Genomic DNA, 17063 nt, shown 5'->3' with positions numbered 1-17063 from the left:
CTCGAATAAAACGTCCTTGAATGTAACGCAATGATTTTTTTTTTTTAGCCGGCTAGTAAAGTTAGCTTTAATGTTACCATGGTAACCATCGTGCCGTAGTTTAGCTGGCACATTAGCTCGATGACTAGCTAATGAGCACACATGCAACGTTTACAGGAGGATTATACAAATGTCATTAGTTAAATTATAAGGTAATTTAAGAGATATTGGACTGCTAAAGATTGTGACCTGAGGATGGCGCCACAGGAATACTTAGGAAAGTAGGCCTACCTGGAGGATTAAGATGTCTGAAACCTGCTGGATTGACGGCTCCTTGCTGATGTTGAGGGAGAAGAGACACCCAGCTACAGGTATGAGGGCCAGTGACACCTAATTTAAATCTTATTCTGAGATTACATACTTTAGACCCAATCATGAAATACAATTGCAAGTTGATAGCTACTTATAGTAATGAGTGATTAGTCATTTCATAAGAGTCATACAGGCTACTGTGGAATGTTGAGCAGCCGTTTTGATAATTAAAAAGCTGTACTGGTTTCATTTAAATTATCAAAAATGTATACATTTAGTTTTTCCAGTCTATTTAAATGTGAGAACTTGCTGCTTTTCTGTGTTTCTCTCGTGTGGTGTTGTGAATTAAATATTTTTGAGTGTGCTTGCATGATTGTGAGCATATATACATGATAATATTATTTGCTAATTAGCTGTTTGGATATGTTACTAAGTACAATTATTCAAGTACTATAGGTACAGGTTTTAAGGAATTAATACTTTACTTTTCATGTTGCACATCTTTATACTCTACTCCAGGGTTAACGTTAGCGTAAGTGTTGGAATCACATTTAGTGAGTGATTTATTGTCAGACCTAACGTTTCATTTTAACCCGCTACATTTGTTGACTACTTTAGTTAGCCTGCTAGTTACTTTGCAGATTCCCATTATGAATACGGATAATAATCAAATGATCACTAAACACACTCTGGTGTTGTATGACTAAAAGCAGACCAACCTTAAAGAGCTAAATAAAGTACAATGACAAGTTTCATAGTAGCCTAATTATTATTCTGAAATGGGCCATTCTGCATCAGGAGCGCTTGAAATACTTTGTGCTGCAAGTTGTTTTGTGCTTCCCCTCAAATTGTATATCTCCGCTGCGCTGTTCCATTGGTGCTTTAGTTAAGGAAAAGGATTGACTACTTTTTCCACTTCTGGTCATCAGCTCTAAACACAAAATACATCTACAGCTGTTGGAAATGTCCTTAGCGTTTCAGGTATATGATTATAAAGCAAAATATCAGTTAGAACAAATTCTTACCAGATGATGGCCCCCAAAAAGTTAAAGTTTGGGAGTCATCAAAGTTAACACAAAAGTCATCTTGGAGGGAACACAATTGTGTGTATCAAGTTTAACATGTGCTTTCATCAAAACCACACATTTCGACCTCATGGTGGCGCTGCAGGAAAAAGTTGGGGGGGCACAGTCATTAGGCTTCATCCTGAAGATGAAATGCTAACTAACTGTTTTAATAAACATTGCTCTGTGCTCACAGTCAGGTGAAGATGATTTCTTTTTATATCCCTTGTGGAGAAGTTTGTGGAGCCATTGAGCTTTGACCCCTGAGTTGAACACACTTCCTGTTTGTGAGAAGTCTACCTGTGTGGATACTAAGAATGACTCAAGTCTTGTTCTCTGCTTTCATTCTTGGTAAATGTTTGGTTTTTAGTCCACACCTCTCTTCCCCTCTCTCTCTCTCTCTCTCTCTCTCTGTCACTCTCTCTCTCCCTCTCTCTCTCGGCTTGCCTGCCTGAGCAATAGAGCAAAGAAAACAAACCTGTTTGGCCGGCTGCAACCAGGAAACCAATCAGAGTGTGCACCAAAAGGAGTGAAAAAGAGAGAGAGAGAGCGAGAGTGACATCAAGAGAGAGACAAAGAAAAAGCCACAGCTCCTCAGCCAATGACAGAGAACATGTTTCCGCTGTGCTGTGAGTTGACGTCTCAGCTCAGTTGACCCTGACAATGTGGGACTGCTGTGCTGCTGGGATGTGCGCATGAATATTGGTAAGCATGCTAAATAGGGGGCAAGAAAGACTCAATGCATTCGGGTGGAGAGAGTTAGGATGAGCTGGAGAGAGATTTTAAAAGCTGAAACTGTTTCAAGGGGCTGAGTATCAGTCTCAAACCCTCCCTTCGTTTGCTTTCTCATAGTTGGCCTCTTGTGTTGTATGGCTGCTGTTGTGGATGTTTTAAACAAAACAGGCTTTGTGTAACAGATCTTGTTTTTTTTTTGTTGTTGTTGTATTTTTCTTAAGATCTGACAGAGGAATGAGAAGCTAAAAACGAAAAGGAGTGGCTGCTTTTGGAGGAAATGCGTAGCTTCGAGGGCATTTTAAGTGATGCCGTAATTGAACGTGCCATCCACCGTTGGATAATGTAGTGCTTTTGGATTATCACTAAGTGGATTAAAGGGTGATGCTGTTTGGGGGAGGCTAAAATGTGTGCTTTTCAGATGAAGCAGGGAACTCCCAAAAAACATTTTCTGGACAAAAGTCTTAAACACTCAAAAACTTGAGCCGGTATGAACAGCAGTTCCTATTTCTGCTAATAATCATTCACACATTCGAAAATTCAGCTTTTGAATCTCTTAGAAAAAAACAGCACGCCCATTAGTATTTATTGTCACGCCCCCAGACAGAAAAAACACACACAGACTTGACATTGAAGGTCGTTTTTGATTCACATCACTTTCAAACACGCAACAGCAAAGTTATGGCAGCAGCAGTTTCAGGAGCCTCCCAGGCCCCCACCAGTGGAGACCGGCGGCTGGTGGACAAGGCCCTCAAAAAATTGGAAAAGCTTCACGAGCTGTGCACTAACCCCCGGCTGGGCCTGAGGAACAGTCCCCCATACCTGCCAGAGCTGGTATCTGAGTCGACAACGCTGCTCATACAGGTTTGGGAGCCCTATCGAGGCTCGAGGGTGACGGGCGGCAAGGTTCCCCGGGGAGACGAGGCCAAGTACCTGAGGGTCCATGTCAGAAACCTGATGGATAAGACGGATAGGGCCGTGCTGCTGTTTAAAGAGGGGCGGGAGAAGATATTTGAGGAGACATCCAGCTACAGGTAAGAGCATCTCTGGCTGGCATCTATGTGCATACACCAAAGAGACACACATGTTAGCGGGACAGTTTGGTCATGAAAATTGCTTCAAAGACCATCTTTAGCATCTGTGTTCTAGGAAACATTACATCTTTGTTTAAAAAAGAACATTTGCATGGATATTTTCATTAAATGTTTCATTCATTTAGTCAGTTATTTTCAGAGGGACTGCAAATCAAGCCTTTGTCCTATGTCTTGTTTAAAATATTTCATGTCATGTAGGGCCTAATTTCACGTGTTCCTCACATTGGAGTGCATATTTTTTTTTTATCCGAAAATGAATCGGCACCAATTTTGGCCATTTATTCAACTGATAATGCCAAAATATGCTTGTCCTAGCTTTTTAAATTTGAGAAATTGCTGTTGCGGTACTAAAAATTTTTAGGTCAGTTGGAAAAAGGACATCACCTCGGGCTCTCAGATCTCATAATGGCCATTTTTTCTGACACTTCATAGACTAAATAATTGGTTGATTCATCTAGAGATAATCTAGAGATTAATCGCTATAAAAGTTTATCATATTTTTCTACTTATAAAGTGTTGGTTCCTGCAAATAAAAATGAAAACACAACATATTAACCCCTATTGTACGGCAGCAGACTGTTTGAATTAAAGTATATTTTAAGTGCTCACAGCAATAAGAAATTATGAGTAATAATCAAAATATCTTTCAGTGTCTCTGTATTTGGGATATTCTGCAGATCACATCTTTATAATAGGGACCCGATAATTCCAATGAAGGGTGTTTGCAGCAATATCCGTGGATTATTCTGCATAATGGGGAAACTTTTAGTAGAAATATACCTTTTATGTCCAGATATGTCCAATTTCCATTTCTGCTGAATCTTTTTAAATCAAGTGAGCAGCACAAATTGAATCATTTATTTTTTTTAAAATGTCCGAGACCTCACAACCTGACAAAAAAACAAAACTATCTGCATCGCAGTAGCACCCGAGGTAACCGACATTTAAGCCATTTCTTTTTTGACCCAACCAGATCATGTTTATCAGACAAATTGCTCTCGGTAACCCCGCTGTAAGACAAATGAACTGATGGGGGGGTCAGAAGGAGGCCACACATCCCTCAAATCTTTACCCAGTACCATGGGATTGGGCCCTGAGCGCTTCATGGATCCCAAAATAGCCTTCTTTATTCACATAACTGGATGAGAGAGTTTCAACTTAATACTTTTAAGTTATGATAGAGGCTTTGACCCCTCCTTGAACGCTAAATTAGATTCCGAAATAACTATTTTAAACCATCAGTAGAAGAAGCAGTAATGTAAAATAACTTCTGCGGTTCTCACAGGTCAAATATACACTTCATTGTGCACCAAGATAAAAACAGTGACTACATTCTGTAAGTTTGCTGTTTGGCCGAAGTAGATATTTTAGAGCTGCTATAAAAAGAGTGACTTTTTTATTTGGAGTTCAGGCTACGGCCCCTTTTGCTGTTGGGACTACTAATGATGAAGGTGGAAGAAGGGGCCAAACCTGCGTCTTTGTAATGCTAATGTGTCGGAACTTGGCAAAATAAATTACAACATCAGTATGTGAGGAGCTTGGGAGAGAGAATGGCCTTGAATGGATGTTTTCTCAGTGTATGCCCAAACAGTTGTATCTACGGAGTATACATAGATATCCTCTGATTGTATTTTACTCACCTACAACTCCACTGTATTTACGGCAAATGTATACAACATAGTAAAGCATTTTGCCTTTTAATAAAAAGCAGCAGCTAAAGCTTCTACCACTCCTAAAAAGTTGTCAATCTTAATTTTCTTCTTCAATCAAATGAAGACGTGCTGTATGCCAAAAAAGTAAGTACTGCCCGTCTATCTAGCCATCCATCCATCCATCCATCCAATGTGTGCGTGTGTGGGGGAACTACCATAGACACAATTTAGGTTAATTATTCCAGGTCTGTCTGTCTGTCTGTGTGTCAGATATTTGTCATTGTGACAGTGTCACAACCGTGCAAGATACAGTCACGAAACTTGACAGGTGTGCCCACTTCAAAGATGGCTGTTTCCAGACCCATGAGCACTGAATACTAATGAAATAATATAGTAATGACTCATGAATATTTATGTATGTCGGAATGTGAACATGTTGCACGGCAGATGCGACCCCGCCCAAAAAAAAAAAAGTTGGGTTTCGGTCGCGTCCCCGTCTCTATTTATGTAATTGCTTTACACGATATGTTTGCAGATTATATTTAAATACAAACACAGTGTGTTGTTTTGGTTCTTGTTTTTTACGCACATGACAAGGCTTTTCCAGTTTATGGGATAGCAATGAAATACATCACGCCGCATTGTAAAGATTTAAATTGAGCATTTTATATGAGACATTACTTAATATATTGTTCCATACATGACAGTCGCAGAAAAGTGCTCCTTCTCCTCTACTGTACAATTTGCGCTGATTGTATGCAAATTGTTACAGACACCACTGTTTTATTTCAGCGGAAACTGACAATCAAATCAAATAGGCCTTATTTGAAGATTTGTTACATCATTTTCAAGAATCCTTTGCACAGACAAGATAAACAGATGGCCTTTTCACCACAGCCAGGTACGCATGGGCAGTCATGTGGCAAATTCAAACAGTTTTATGTGTCATGTGGCTTAGATGTCAGGATAAACTGTGTTAATATCCTTTTTTGGTGTTTTTTTAACAACGCCAAAATGTCAGGCCAGTAAGCTGCAGGTACCCCGTCCACTTCTAATAACACTGACTGTAGGATGGTCAGAATAATACCCCTCCCCACTCAGTAAGTGAAATTTGTGCCCGGCTATCATGTGAGGCTAAAAACAGAACTGAGATAAGACTGAGAGGTGAAGGCAACAGAAACAGGCAGTGGAAGGTTTAGCGGATGGAAGATTATTGACTGTGAAATTATAAACGCCTTTGGCCTCCTCTGACTGGAATTTAAGAAACACATGCAAAATTTGCCAACTCAGTTACACATACGCCAAAAAACTATGAGCAGAAACAACATAAGAAAAACACTATATAACTCTATACACTGTATTTATTAAATACATCAGGTGTGTAACAAATCAGTTTAACTGTTAAAGAGGAAAATTCAGCTTTTCAAAGGTTGTATCTTCTCGCAGGCCAATGTCCGATGTCTCGGCTGGTCACAATATTGCAGCCATTTGTGTCCAGAAAACATTGCAACGGTGTGTTTATTTTAGATTTCCCCCCCATCCGTCTTTCTTTCGTCATGATATGTTTATATACACGGGGGCCAGACAGCGCAAGAGATGTGGCTTACACATTTCCTCCTGCCTTACTCTCAAACAACACCAAAGAGGTTTTTCTTTTCCTCATTGAGGTGGAGAGTCTTTGACCCACACAGGCAAACATCCCTTTAAATAAGTGCTTGGATGCCTGGACTCATCTGTGGAATACTTTTTAGAGTTGCATCAAAAGTACAAAAGAAGAACTATGTTGTAATAGTGGTGAATAAATATGATATTCAACTAGAACTGTGACACGAGTACACTGTTTCAGAACCAGTAGATACCCCCTCTATATATGAATGTGAGATTTTAACTGCATTTGTATTATAACAGTGGTCAAACTGTATTTTGTGTATTTTGAAATAAGTCAAAAAATTTAGATAGGCCAGCAGCTTTCAAATATTTTCATTGTCGATTAATCAGTTAGTGAAAAATGTTGATCAAAATTCCAAGAGAACGTCCTCAGGGTTTGGTCCAAATACCAAAATAGTCAGTGATTAATTTAGTAGATAACATTTCAGCGATGGATCATAGCAGCCCTGAATAAAAATGGCTTATTCATAATAAACAGTACATTAAAGCATATTGCAGCATGTTTCATCTATTTTTTATTTATTAACATAACAGTTCATAGTCCTCCTTCACCCAAACCTGTATTTTGTTTATTGTTACTTAACGTGAATGGTTACCTCTTTATAGTTCTCATCATACAAGAGTATTATTGTTGAGAAATGTTTTTTGCTGATGTCAAAGTAGTTTTAAACAATTTTGAGTGCGATCAGCTTTTATAGTAAGCTGTAGAAAGTTGGCATACTGTGTAGCACATATATTATTTTAAAAAGGCCAACACAAAAGTTGTCATTTGTACTGTTATGATAAATTATTATTTTAATGTGTTACTGACCCCAGAAGACACATAGAAAGACAATATACTCTATTAAAGTCTGTCCTGAAGTGACACACTGCCCACTGGAACACTTTGTGGTATTTACAGTCGAGCATGCAGCAGAGAGCATCCTGTTTGCTAGCTGGACTACCTGTTGTGCGTGTTTGCGCGTGTGTATGTGTGTGTGTGTATATATCTATGGAAAGTATGTGCAGTGCTTGTTTTAACTGAAACAAAGCGGTAGAACATCAAATGTTGTTGTAAATGCTAGTTGTATAATAAGAGCAATGTTTCCTCAAACAAAAAGGTGTCGTAGAGTTGAATCTTAACGTATTCCGCTTACTTGTAAGTTCTACACAAACTATTCATAGCTATTGTCTATGCATAGCCAACTCACTGCTGAGCTTTCTATCACACCTGTTATTTCACAGAACTTCACTGCAAGTTAGAGTTTTAGCGTTAAATTTTGCTAGTGATACATTACATAAAACACAAGGCCCACAAGTAGAAAGCAATTGCACCATTAAATAAAGGTCCGTTGGTCTTGTTGCTTTCCCTTGAGGTCCCCTGGAGCTTTAAGAATATTATAGGAGGCGTGTGAGATGAAGGTTATCAGTTTGAGGCAAAAATGAGTCACTGGCTCACAAGATGGTTTTATATATTCGTATGAGAGCACACACTGTTATCCAAAGCAATCTTTCACTGTGTAGTTTTATGTATATTTTCAACACCACTGGGCCAGAACACATTGTCATTTATGAGCAACATGTGCCTTTTTCTATTTCTGCAACCACCACTGAAAGTCTGCTTTTTCATTCTCAGGAGGAACTTGACCAAGCTGTCCTTGCTGTTCAGCCACATGCTCTGGGAGCTGAAGGCCATGTTTCCGGGGGGAGATTTCCAGGGTGAAACCTACAGGGTGACCAAGAAAGAGGCCGAGGAGTTTTGGTGGCATTCGTTTGGTAACAAGTGAGTGTGGGGAATCTAAATGACACAATGAATGCCTCTTTTTTGTTTTGTTCTGTTGGTGTATTTCATGTGTGTCGAGTCTCTCAACATTTATTGCATGCTAATAATGTGTTATGACAGGTGTATAGTGCAGTGGAATACTTTCAAGGAGCAGCTGCAGACTGTACATGCATTTGAGGAAGGGATGGAGTCCATGGCTCTGAAGTCAACAATAGATCTCACCTGTAATGACCACATCTCTGTGTTTGAGTTTGATATCTTCACCAGACTGTTTCAGGTAAGTAGACATTTTCCTAATAAAGGTTATAAATGGTTAAAACAAAAGTAATAGCAAGACTTTTTTGGTCAATATGCTTGCCGTCTTGCCAAGAATTGGATGAGTAGGTGGATACAACTCTCACATCTCGGAGAGAGCTGCATTAAAGCAGGTGGTTGGCTTAGCTTAGCATAAAGACTAAAAAAAAGGGGGAAAAAACTAGCCAAGCTCAGTCTAAATGGAACAAAAAACCCTAATTCCTGCTTGTCTATTCAGGATACATACCAACGTGTAAAAGCAGCAAGTTGTGGTTTTATTGGGGTTATATAAGAAACCATGTATTGAGTTGGCACAATGATTTCCTGGTCTCGTCACTGGTTGCCTCTCAACCTCACACTGATGACAAATCTCCAGGAAGTTACAGCCCCCAACAAAGAAATAGAACCACAACTTGTCGTTTTCACACTTCAAGTGGTTGCCTTTATAGAGACAAGTTGTATTAATTAGCAAGCTTATGGAGAGAGCTGGGCTACATATTTCTCCCTGTCAACTGACTTTATGCTAAGCTAAGCTAACTTGCTGCTGGCTGTAGCTTGTACAGACATAAGAGAAGTATCTTTCAATTTAAAGTGGCTCTTTGGAAGATAGCCAGTAGCACATTTTTCATGAAAATGTTGAACTGTTCCTTTAATGATGAGGCATGATGAACATGTGTTTACATCCTAAGTCTCCTCTCCTCTTATTTAAGCCCTGGAAGTCACTCATTCGGAACTGGAACCAGCTAGCAGTGACTCATCCAGGCTACATGGCATTTCTTACCTATGATCAGGTTATAGCTCGTCTGGAACACTACCTGCACAGACCTGGGAGGTGAGGAACTGACTGCTGCACTTCTCAGAAAAGCAAACTGAGGGGGTGTTGAGTGCTTGAGTTAAATCAAATTGGCAAATGATCTCAGCTGTAAGAAATTAGGTACTTGAAGCAACACAGAACCACAGCACTGCAAAAACTTTCCGTACCTTTCTATTCATTATGAAAAGTGAAAAAATTCGGGAGCAAATTACATTTTAATCTATTTTGAAGTACCTTCTATTTATTACCCTCTTGTGTTTTTGGCACACTTTTCATGGCTCATTAAACTCAAGATTTCCAGCTTTCCATCTAGCTTTCAAGAGGTTATGTTCTTGTTATGTTAAGTGCAGCTTAATTCATATTATAGCTTTCTTAAGAATGAGAGGAATTGTATTGGAAGGAATTGCTCCAATTCTTCTATCTATCTATCTATCTAACTATCTATATATCTATCTATCTATCTATCTATCTATCTATCTATCTATCTATCTATCTATCTATCTCAATTACAGAGAATATAGAAACAAATACAGACCAAGGCAACTGGATTTTACTCAGTTACACAGAGCAAACTGTGAACTTTAATGTCAATTGCTGATTTTCTGTCTTATAAATGAGTGTGATTTAAAAGGCTCTCTTTCCCTCACAGCTATATTTTTCGTTTGAGCTGCACAAGAATGGGCCAGTGGGCTATCGGCCATGTAACCACTGAAGGTAGCATCGTCCAGACCATTCCCCAGAATACACCTCTCTACCAGGCACTCATTCAGGGCTTCAAGGAAGGCTGGTTAGGCGAAGCACACACATAACACGCACAAACATACATGTCCAGGTCTCGAGTTTATTATTGATCTTTGTGTCTTTTCGTTCTAAGACCTGTGTGTTTCTGTGCCTGCAGCTACCTTTACCCAGATGGCCGCGATGTGAACCCCGACCTGACGAGCTTGTGTGAACCGGCCCAGAGGGGCAAAGTCAAAGTTACAGAAGTAAATGATGCACTTTACACCTCATTATCAATTTATCAAACTGCCAACAGCATCCTGAGGCTAGACAAAAGACAAAACATAGATAATATCCTGAGATGTTATTTGACTGTTTTCTGCCTTGTCTGCCTGTCTACCCACTGTTACCCCCCAATAGGAGCAGTATGAACTCTACTGTGAAATCGGCAGCACCTTCCAGCTGTGTAAGATCTGTGCAGAGAGGGATAAGGACACACGTATCCAGCCCTGTGGGCATCTCCTGTGCCAACCCTGCCTCAGAGGCTGGCAGGTATGAACCCCCATCCACTTACTCATTGTAGCCTGCTGTGCAGTATATCTATCTTTAAAAAAAAGAGTTAATTACTGGCATGGTAAACCGAGAAAGACTGTTACTGTAACAGTGTATTCAGTGGAGTGTAACAGTCTGGGTTGAATAAACTGGATTTATTTTCGTAGACCAGCACCTCCATGGTCTGGTTTTGGTTGAAGCCCCACCATACTGTAACAATGCTGGTTATTTGAATGTGGTTTGGGGTTGATGTGCAAAATATGCTCTGTGTTCAACAAAGTATGTGAGGTATATTTACATGTAATGATATATATATATATAATAACCTCATGCAAATCAATGCTTCACGATTCATTTTTTACGATTTACATTTTTAAACTCGACTCTTTCCTTAGTGCCCTGCATGACTTTTTGTTGAATTGCCCCCAAATTATCTTTACCGTGCAACACTTTCTGATAAATAGCCTTGCTAAAATACTATGAGCGACGGCTAATTCTGTAAGGTGACTTTCATGTTAGTCATGCATTTTAACACCAAGATATTCCTCTTTGAAGTTAGTGTGAAACTATTACACTGCCTCTTAATGGTATAAGAGCAGTTTCCTATACTGCTTCTGTTTTTAGTGTGTAGTCACAACGTATCAGTCGGCCGTGTTGAACCTCACAACCCTTTAAGAATATTCAGTACACAATTGTGCTTGTGAATTAGGTCACATGTTAGCCACAAATGTGTTAAATCTAGAATTCTCTCAGGCCACAAGAAAAGCCGTTGATAACGTGCTTAAAGGGGAACACTTGCATTGTGGGTAATGAAGATGCCAGGTTCTATAAAAGGTCGTTGTGGACAGTTTAAAAACAAATGATCAAAAGCCACACAGCAGAACCAGATATATCACCTTTTTTATTCCACACTTTCTTCTTCCTTTTTCTGTTCTGGCGTTTACATTACCTTGCATTACCTGACATCGCCGGACATTATTTATCAGATTACATGCAGCTTCCTTTGCTTCATACAAATCTTTCAAATATGCAGCAGCAATCCCCAAGACCTATAAACACACTTCAATGTGTGAAATCGGTAGAGTTTGTCTTTAAACCCTCTCAAACCAGAGCAAATTGTTTGAAAACTCACTGGAGAGACAAGCAAGAAGCTCAGTTCAGTGGGTTAAAAAAGAAAATTGGTGTGAAATTAACCATAAATATCAATGACAGATGCTTTCCATATGTAAAGTGACAACTGTAAAATTGAAGACAGGGAATATAATGGGACTTGAAGCCTGAACACATCATTTAAATATCAAAGAAGCGCAGAATATCACACGGTGGTCATTCATTAAAATCAATTACATTAGCCCATTTTAGATGGCACACAAAGGCCAAAAGTTTGTCTGTAATTCAAAAAAAGTAGTCAGCGTGTAGTCAGCGTGTAGACAGTGTGTCCCATGTGCACTTTCATGCTCCTCAGGGGCTCCCCCGACTTCCTACTTCCTCTTTCAATCATGACATAGAAAATAACCAATCAGAATTAAAGCTGCAGCTGGCTTAGTTTCACACACAACTATATATCTTTCAGTCGGCCAGCCAGTACCCTCCCATCTGTTCAGGAGGTCTTCGAGTGTTCGCAAAAGTGCAGAGTAGCAAGTCCTGACATTTGGCTCAAGACTTCCTGTGTGAGCTCAAGTTCACATCCTCCTGTAACTGTATCAGTCACATTCTCTTTGAAGAGAGAAAGAGAGAGAGAGAGAGCGAGAGGACGCAGACAGGAAAAGAAAATTAGATATGCTTTGTGGACGTCGGACAACGATGGAAAAGTTGTGAACTTGTCTAGATTGTGGTGAAGATTTCACTACGATATAATTACTTTGATGAGTGTAAAGAAAAGAACAGGCAGTTAAACCTTCGATGTAACAAAGCATACACTGAATATAAAAGAGTCTAATTTAGTTTTATTTCATGAGTCAAAGCAGTGTGGGCATATAAAAGAGTTTTAAATAAGTAATACTTGTTTGAATTGCAGGATTGCAACCTGTAAGATAGGTAAGGGCAGCAATCTAAAAACCTGAACTGACCCAGACTGCAAAAAGGATCTGTGGTCACAGGATTAAAAAAAAGCAAAATGCATGATATGAGCATAAAAAACCCTACAGACACTTGAAGCCTGTATGCTAGAGCTTTGAAAGAAAGAAGTCAAATGTTACAGCAATCTGGTTTGCATTTATAGAACACCACAATCTACTGTGACCGTTAAACGTTGTACTTTCCACCACCTTGATCTTTTGAAAAAGTGCCACATATTCCACTGCACACAGTTCAAAAGGCATGAAGTCAATGGGCGACTACAGTGTTTTTTTAATGTTTCCATTACTCTGCCCATGACCTGTCATCGATAATTATCTAGCAGAAGTCAGCTGGCCACACCTGCCCATACTGTCGCTGCGACATCAGAGGAACGGAAACGATCCTCATCGAGCCCTATTTACCAGACAGCGGTCAGTGGGGGGAGGAGGAGTGTGAGGACGATGCAGAGGATGACACCCACGAGGACATTGAACTGATGGTAAAGGAAATGGCTGCCCTGAGGAAGGTACGTGAATACATTATATATACAAATGCATTAGTTATGGGGTTGGCAATGTAGGTCTGTCGACCAAACTGGTCCAGACTTGAATAGCTCAACAATTATCAGATGGATTGCCATGAAATTTGGCGGAGATAGGAGGATTATTTTTCACGAGCAGGTCAAAGTGAAAGCTTATCAGTTGGGGTTTTAAAGAAATCTCTCAACAACTGTCAGAACTATTGGATGTAATGTCATGACATTTGTGGTAACTTTTGGGGTTCCACCAGTAGCGCCATCATCAGGTCGAAATCCTAATTTCAAAATGTACCCTTTTAAAAATATAACTATAACTAAGTAGTTAGAGTTTAGTATGCTGACATTAGCATTTGGCTGAAACCACTCCTATGTGAAGCCTCATGATTATGTGGTATGTTGACTCTTGGTGTTGTTTCTATGTGCTTTAAACTTATTAAGTCTATATGCTTGTAGTCCTACGAATTAGCAGGGATTACTGTATATGCATTACTGTCTGGGCACCTTGGCAGTTTTGTTTATGCAGCCCACTTATTACAAATCACAAATTTGTCTCAAGGGGCTACTGGATCTGTACAGCACACAAAACCCTCCATCCTCAGACTCTCTCCTCATCCCTCCCTCAAGTTTCCTCCTGTGGCTTTAAAACAATGCTTGCCAGTGAAGAGGAAATAATAAAAAAAACAAAACAAATAACCCACTGACTGCCTACACTTTCTCTCAACAGTTCTCAAGTTTGGACTACCAGGTTCCCAGCTCCCACCACACCGGTCCACCTCTGCCTCCTAAGAACAGCACTGCACCACGCTGTCCATCTCCGTTGAGCCAATCCCAGACATCAGAAACCAAGACACCAGCCAAACACTCCCACTCCCGTTCAGTAGGTTCCCACTGACACTCGAGCTATTTACATATTGTTGGTGTGATGTGTTAATTTTCTCCATCCTCACAGACACTCCACTCTGAGGAATGGTAATTCATGCACAATACTGCAGAGGCTCACCAGCTATATTGTGTGAGAGTGTGTCGAAGTTGATGCCTGCACAGAGTTTGAGACATTTTATCTCTTCAGCAGGCTCACGGTGGTAATGAAGCACGGAGAAGACACAACAACAAACACACAAACAGGTGAGACAGTTTATAAGGAAGCAGTGGTAGGGGAAATGCTGTAGTTGTCGACATGTACACTAGAAACATTCTTGAGTCTAAATGTTAGCATTCTTTATCGGGTGACAACTTGCTACTTAGATATAGATCTTGGCACATGACAGAAGTTGTGCATTTAGCTTTTTCTTTTCTGTATTCCCATTAGCCTCTGTTGGTGTGGTTGCTAGTCATGCCTTATCTCATGTGTATGAGACAAGATCTGTGCATTAACATCTACTTAAAAAATGGGGAAGATGAATGTATTGTGTCGGTTTCCAATGTCTTTAGGCATCAGGGGGATGAGTCACACAGTAGTGAGGATGAGCGTTCTGGTGGGTTGAGACTGCCTAAGCCACACCCACTCTCCTTCAGGTGAGTGGCAGCAGTCTCATTTCAGAGTATTTGCAATAAACCAACATTTTTCACCTCCTTGTTGATTAAGTTGTTGTTGTTTCGCAACTAATTTCATGCTCTGTTTTTAACAGTGCTGAATTCCTAATGGACTCAACAATTTCTTCTTCCTCTCAGAAGAGTGGCGACAGTAAGTTATTGCGTGTTATAAGCTTGTGACCTCAACTGTAAGTGAGATTATCCTACATTATGTGGAGGGTATTATCTTAAAAAAAAAGTTCAAAACTGTTTCTGTCACACCTCCCATTGGAGGTAGATATTTCAACCCCCCGAAATTGATAGCATTGTATCAAGAGATGAGAATACTGAGTTAACAATTCGGCTAAATGTTCTTATTGAAATAACATTGTCTAGACTATGAACTCCATGTTTCTTTTCTTGGTGTTTTCACACACAAGAAGGCACGCATACTATATATGCTTAAAATACAGAGCAAGACAGGCTTCTTCATATGTTGACCGTGACTAATGTCTTAGCTTAATCAGGACTGTTTTCCTTTGTCTTCCCTTTCCAGTCAGACCTGCCTGTCTTGTACTTACAACTCTACTTATTGTTCCCAAATGAATCATAATCATACTCTTTTCGTGGCAGACATTTTGACGTCATTACAGAAAAGCACAAGTGAAACTGATAACGTTAATGACGACTCAGTTCCAGCAATTATTGCAACGCATCGCAGAATTTAAGCACCTTTGTTTGACGGGTAAAATGTTTCAGTCCATTCATCTTCGCAACAATAGCGCACTCCTTGATTTGAGAAATACTTATGCAAGCATTCAGCCTTAAAGAATAAGCTCAGCCAGAAATGAAAATTCAGTCATTATCTACTCTGCCTCATGTCAATAGAAAGTCAGGTGAATTTTCACAGTCCACAAAACGTTTCTGGATTTTCACAGCTTTAAAACATCAAAAAACTAAAGAAAAATAACATCATCCAGCTTAATCCATGTCTCTGGAAGCCCAAAGATCCCAATTCAATTAAAAATGACAACATTTAAACCCTCAACACAGGTGAATGCTAATGCTTTTAGCTTAGCACCTACAGGGAAGATTTTGGCTTTCAAAAGGGTGAAAATTACGTATTTTCCAGAGAGATGGATGAGGCCTGACAAGCTTTATCAACTGTTTTATGTTTATGTGTCTTGTTTTCTCAGTTGTTTTTATGTTTTAAGGGGAAAAGTCCCTATCTATATCAGTTGTTAACACTCCAGAAATATTTGAAAAATTTACTTGACTTTCCATCGGCATGGAGAGGAGTAATGACGGAATTTTATTTTTCTGGGTGAGCTAATCCTTTAAGTTTTAATTCTGCACATCACTAGCAAACTTACTACCCGAAACTTTATTGGTAACCTACGGTCTAATACAAGTCGCTAGATTTCATCACTTCTTCTGAAAAGTAGATGTATCTGACTTCAAAATCAAATGTCATTGTTCCACAGCAGAGCCGGAGGTTGTGCAATATGATTTCTTTGCATTTTTAGACCTCCTTAGACTTTCTAATTTCTCGTGTGAATTCTACATCCCAGTAAGACTTCTTTTTTGTGTTTGTGTGTAGGCGCAGCAGCATGGCTCGGACCCTCCAGCCCTGTCAAACACAGGCAAAGACAAAAGGAGAGGGAGGAAAGAAGAGCAGCAGGGCTCAGAAAAGACAAATGTGGCCTGGCAGAGATGACGAGAACAATGTCGTCCTGACAGAACCTATGCAATCTAAAGACTCTTTAAATAAAGTGAGAAATACATGTTAACTAGAATATATTAAATCCACAAACCGGGCTTCAGTGAATGTAAAAATAGTTTTTTGGTGTCATGTTTAACTGTAAATGTGGCTGCTGCGCTGCTGAAGTCGAGATGAGTGGGTGGGACTGGCACGAAAACGGCTGAGCGAGGCCTCCTACTGTTCAATAATCACACTTCCATTACCTCCGCAGCAGGTTCAGTACTGATTCTTAAATACTGTACTGTCTCACACACCGTCTTCTTCATAATTAAAGCCTTTGCTCAGCTTTCATGGAATAATAGAAAGGTTTTATATTTCAAAGGGTAATTAAATGGACAAATGAAGGGGGAAATGGGAGGGACTGTGGGAGAGATAATAGAAATGTGCTACCTCTACACTTAATCCATACTGCAAGTTTGTTCTTAATAAGTTATGTGGGTAAATAAAAACGTAACAACTCCATCAAGCAGTTTTAAACGACCATAAAATCAAACAAATAAAGCCTCTAACAGTTACATGCTTGAGCTTCTCATTAGTTTTATTTGGTGGG

The 17063-nt window shown here is 39.7% G+C and overlaps 1 protein-coding gene across 6 annotated transcripts; it reads left to right on the top strand.

Annotated features, from left to right (window-relative positions):
* cblc (Cbl proto-oncogene C, E3 ubiquitin protein ligase) lies at nucleotides 1-17028 on the top strand. Of its 6 annotated transcripts, none has more exons than XM_030392532.1 (15): nucleotides 1-350; nucleotides 1818-2060; nucleotides 2312-3121; nucleotides 8117-8263; nucleotides 8384-8540; nucleotides 9268-9389; nucleotides 10021-10158; nucleotides 10270-10357; nucleotides 10512-10643; nucleotides 13042-13227; nucleotides 13964-14116; nucleotides 14309-14364; nucleotides 14671-14754; nucleotides 14868-14923; nucleotides 16352-17028. In XM_030392532.1, the coding sequence occupies exons 3-15, from the start codon at nucleotides 2769-2771 to the stop codon at nucleotides 16486-16488; spliced, it is 1809 nt and encodes a 602-aa protein (XP_030248392.1). In that variant the 5' UTR covers nucleotides 1-350; nucleotides 1818-2060; nucleotides 2312-2768; the 3' UTR covers nucleotides 16489-17028. The 6 variants fall into 6 exon arrangements, with proteins under 6 accessions (XP_030248392.1, XP_030248391.1, XP_030248393.1 ...); XM_030392531.1 differs by having other exon boundaries at nucleotides 1726-2060; XM_030392533.1 differs by lacking the exon at nucleotides 1818-2060.
* Nucleotides 17029-17063: the final 35 nt, after the last annotated feature.

Source organism: Sparus aurata, chromosome 17, assembly GCF_900880675.1.
Source record: "Sparus aurata chromosome 17, fSpaAur1.1, whole genome shotgun sequence".
Taxonomy (NCBI): domain Eukaryota; kingdom Metazoa; phylum Chordata; class Actinopteri; order Spariformes; family Sparidae; genus Sparus; species Sparus aurata.
This window is presented reverse-complemented; position numbering and strand designations above follow the sequence as displayed.

Bases quoted from the DNA above. Each gene is read 5' to 3' on its own strand.
- cblc (XM_030392533.1), top strand. From the start codon at position 2,769: ATGGCAGCAGCAGTTTCAGGAGCCTCCCAGGCCCCCACCAGTGGAGAC. The intron at 14,117-14,308 runs GTAGGTTCCCAC...TTATCTCTTCAG, and splicing joins AACACTCCCACTCCCGTTCA to CAGGCTCACGGTGGTAATGA. The intron at 14,924-16,351 runs GTAAGTTATTGC...GTTTGTGTGTAG, and splicing joins CTCTCAGAAGAGTGGCGACA to GCGCAGCAGCATGGCTCGGA.